The 3,801-nt window shown below is 38.5% G+C and overlaps 1 protein-coding gene across 1 annotated transcript in view; it reads right to left on the bottom strand.

Annotated features, from left to right (window-relative positions):
* Positions 1-673: 673 nt before the first annotated feature.
* polg2 (polymerase (DNA directed), gamma 2, accessory subunit) overlaps positions 674-3,801 on the bottom strand; it is a 39,576-nt gene continuing 36,448 nt past the window's right edge. Inside the window, exons 7-8 of the mRNA XM_079840966.1 lie at positions 2,462-2,562; positions 674-2,359 (exon numbers count right to left, since the gene is read on the bottom strand). Coding sequence (XP_079697092.1) covers positions 2,194-2,359; positions 2,462-2,562 — 267 coding nt within the window. The 3' untranslated portion in view covers positions 674-2,193. The remainder of the gene's footprint in view (positions 2,360-2,461; positions 2,563-3,801) is intronic.

Genomic DNA, 3,801 nt, shown 5'->3' with positions numbered 1-3,801 from the left:
CGCGCTCTACAGGCTCACGCATCCCCAATACAGCGCTCCAGAGCAGCTCACAATCAATGGAACATTACCGCACATTTATGCCAGTCAAATGTTTATGAACTAATGCTGATGAATAATGACAATGTTTACTTTACAATGTTTATACAGTAATATGTTTTAGACGGTTGTAACAATGCATATTTTATCTCATCTGAACTTGAATGAGCAACTGCAACAGAGGCGTAGACATTTCAAAATAAGAGTCCTGGTGTATTTCGAGCTTGTTTATCATTAAAAGTCACGCATTATATATTCGTTTTTGGTTACACAATAAACTGTATTTCATTTCATTCCCATTTAATTTATAGTCAGGAGGAAAGACTAGTATTTGACACATAGTCAATAAAGTATCAGGGTTATAATAGTTAACTAAAACCATTAAAAAAAACGTCATTACTTGAAATTAAATAAATGCTAACTGAAATTGAAATAAATAAATAAATAAATAAACAAACTTATTTGAAGCTTTACATTTACATTTAGTCATTTAGCAGACGCTTTTATCCAAAGCGACTTACAAATGAGAGCAAAAGAAGCAACTAGAACAGTCAAGGGCAACAGTATGCAAGTGCTGTAGCAAGTCTCAGTTAATCTAGCTCAGAACACACAGGACAGTTTTTTTTTTTTTTTTTTTATAAATTAGACAGACAGAAAATGAATAGAATGATAAGTGCTATTCTTGATTGGTCAGGTGCTGCTGGAAGAGATGTGTCTTTAGGTGTTTTTTGAAAATGGCTACAGACTCGGCCGCACGAATTGAGATAGGCAGGTCATTCCACCAGGTGGGAACAGCCCAGGAAAAGCTCCGTGAGAGCGATTTCATGCCTCTCTGGTATGGCACCACAAGGCGTCGTTCACTAGCAGAACGTAAGTTCCTGGAGGGTGTGTAGGTCTGAACGAGCGAGTTTAGGTATATTGGTGCAGAGCCAGTGGTTGCTTTGAAGGCGAGCACCAGTGCCTTGAATTTGATGCGAGCAGCTATTGGCAGCCAGTGCAGACTGATGAAGAGAGGCGTGACGTGCGCTCTCTTCGGCTCATTAAAGACCAACCTCGCCGCTGCATTCTGGATCAGTTGCAAGGGTTTGACAGTGCATGCCGGAAGGCCCGCTAGAAGAGCATTACAGTAGTCCAGTCTGGAGAGAACAAGAGCTTGGACCAGTAGTTGTGTGGCATGCTCTGATAGGAAGGGTCTAATCTTCCTAATGTTGTATAATGCAAATCTACAGGATCGGGTTGTTGCAGTAATGTGGTCAGTGAATTTTAGCTGATCATCAATCACAACTCCAAGGTTCCTGGCTGTCCTGGACGGAGTTATGGTTGATGAACCTAGCTGAATGGAGCTAGGAGCTTTAGCTTAGCTATGAGCTTTAGCTTAACCTGATATGGCCTACTGACTAAAACAGAAATACAAAGTTATAAAAACTATATAGATGTTTTTTAAAAAACAGACAAAAAAGTTAATTTTTTCGTGTATTTTTAATGTCAAAAACAAAATGTCAGTTCAAGTGACAGTCGGTTATGTAATGCTTAAATGCTTAATGTATTACAATTTAACTAAACTCATTAGATTTTAGGAGACTAAATCTACTGTAGATTTAGTCGACTAAATTCTTATATTTAGTCGACTAAAACTAAATGGCATTTTAGTCAAAAGACTATGACTATGTCAAAAGACTAAAGACTATGACTAAAACGAAATCAAAATTTGCTGTCAAAATCAACACTGATTCTAAGAACATATATCAAACACTTTCAAGGACGTCATTAAAAAAAATCAAGCACATTTTCAAAACGTTGCAAAATGTGTACTAATATTTGATTATCTGGGCCAGATTTTTAACCACTAAACTCCTACCACATAAAATCAATATAAACTCTGGGGCAAAGTTAAAGTGATAGATTGCAGTAGATAGCCTATTAGTTAGCATGGTCAAAAGTAAGTGCAATTTCAGGATGGAACTGCCGATGATAAAGTTTCATTTGAAATCATGTTTTTATTTTTTCAAATGGCATACACTAATAGCATTTTACATAAGCAGAGAAACAATTTTGTAATAGTTACATCAGTCCCAACAGTTACCTTATCACCACTACAGTACTACAGAACTACAGTATTTTACAAGATGTGTTCCATTGAGATTCAGATGATAAAAGTCAGATATTGTCTGAGGCACATATGTATTTGAGCAGGAAGCATTTGATTTCTGAGATGTGCATGGTCTCTCTGATGGTGGTGTCTCTGTTACGGATCAGTAGAAGGCCATTTTTTAGTGTGCTCTCACTGACCATCACTGTGAAGAGGACACCCATCTCATCATACCTGCAGAATAAAGAAAACTTTCTCTCAACATTAAGTTCATCATGAAAACTTTACTAAAAAAATTATCAGTATTGTATAGAAAATGCATATAGAGTCAATTACTTTGTGTGTAAATTCTCCAGAGATAATGACATTGTGTCCAAGTATCCAGGCCATGTGGAAATTCCAGCTTCAAGAAACTCTTGGAGCAAACCCTCACAAACCTTAAGAGAGACATTTGTCTTAGAGTCAGTTCATCTAGAGTGGTCCACAAATTTGTAATGTTGGTTGTGAGACCATTTTTAATTTAGCTTTTTTTTTTGTTGAGTGATTACCTCCATGTACTGGTATTGCAAAACCACCAGATTAGAGATTACAGATTTTGCACCCTTACGGAAAAAGTGTAACACCTCTCGCAGTTCAAATGAATGCTTACGCTACGTCTGACGAGCGTAACTGGTGTGCAATGTTGTCAGACGTAGCGCAAGCATTAATTTGAACTGCGAGAGGTGTTACACTTAAGTTACACCGTAAGTTGAATACAGAAGACGGTCCGCCGGAAGTAAACGTTTTAAATATGGATATTTTTCTTACACAAATGCATCGCTTCGCTTCATAAGGCCTTTATTAAACCCCCGGAGACGTGTGGAGCAGTTATGATGGATATAGATGCACTTTTATGGACTTCAAAAACAGAGCAACATTCACTGCTATTATAAAGCTTGGAAGAACCAGGAAATTTTTTAATATAACTCTGATTGTGTTCGTCCTGAAAGAAGAATATCATATACACCTAGGATGGCTTGAGGGTGAGTAAATCATGGGCTAATTTCCATTTTTGGGTGAACTAACCCTTTAATATTCCATTACAGCATGTGGTTACTGAGCTAGAGCTAGTAGAAATTGTTAAAAGTCTACTTTATTAATGTTTGAGAAATCAACAGATGTAATATACAAGTAATATCAAATATATCTATTACCAGTATTTTACAAAAGAAATGCCCTTTCTAGCCTACATATAAATTAAAGGGTAACTAAACCCCTGCTCAGAGCCTTAACTCCACCACTGGCAAATTTTGAAAAATGCTGGAATAGTGGGCAGAGCCCAGCGGAGACCATGGGGACGAACCGAGGGCGGAGCTGAGCGGAGGGCGTGCACCTGAGACCCGCAGTGACGGATTGATTGACAGCTGTCTGACTTGCGAGTCGCAAAGATGGAGAATGACTGGAGTGACACCAGCTTTGCAACAGAGCGGTCATTCTCCTACCTTCACCTGAATTGGAGGAGGGTGAATTGTCTGTAGACACAGACCCAGAGCCTTATCAATGCGAGCCACTGGCTCAAACTGCGTTAACTCCCGATGCAGACGATGCCAGTGAAGCAGCAGCGCAAGAGAACTGACCTAATCTATGAACAGTCAAATCCTTTCACTGAATGCCACTAAAAATAGATCAGATATCTG

This window comes from Gobio gobio (assembly GCF_949357685.1).
Source record: "Gobio gobio genome assembly, chromosome: 17".
In the NCBI taxonomy this organism is placed as follows: Eukaryota; Metazoa; Chordata; class Actinopteri; order Cypriniformes; family Gobionidae; genus Gobio; species Gobio gobio.
The sequence above is the reverse complement of the archived record's forward strand: the minus strand, read 5'-3'. Positions and strand labels throughout refer to the sequence as shown.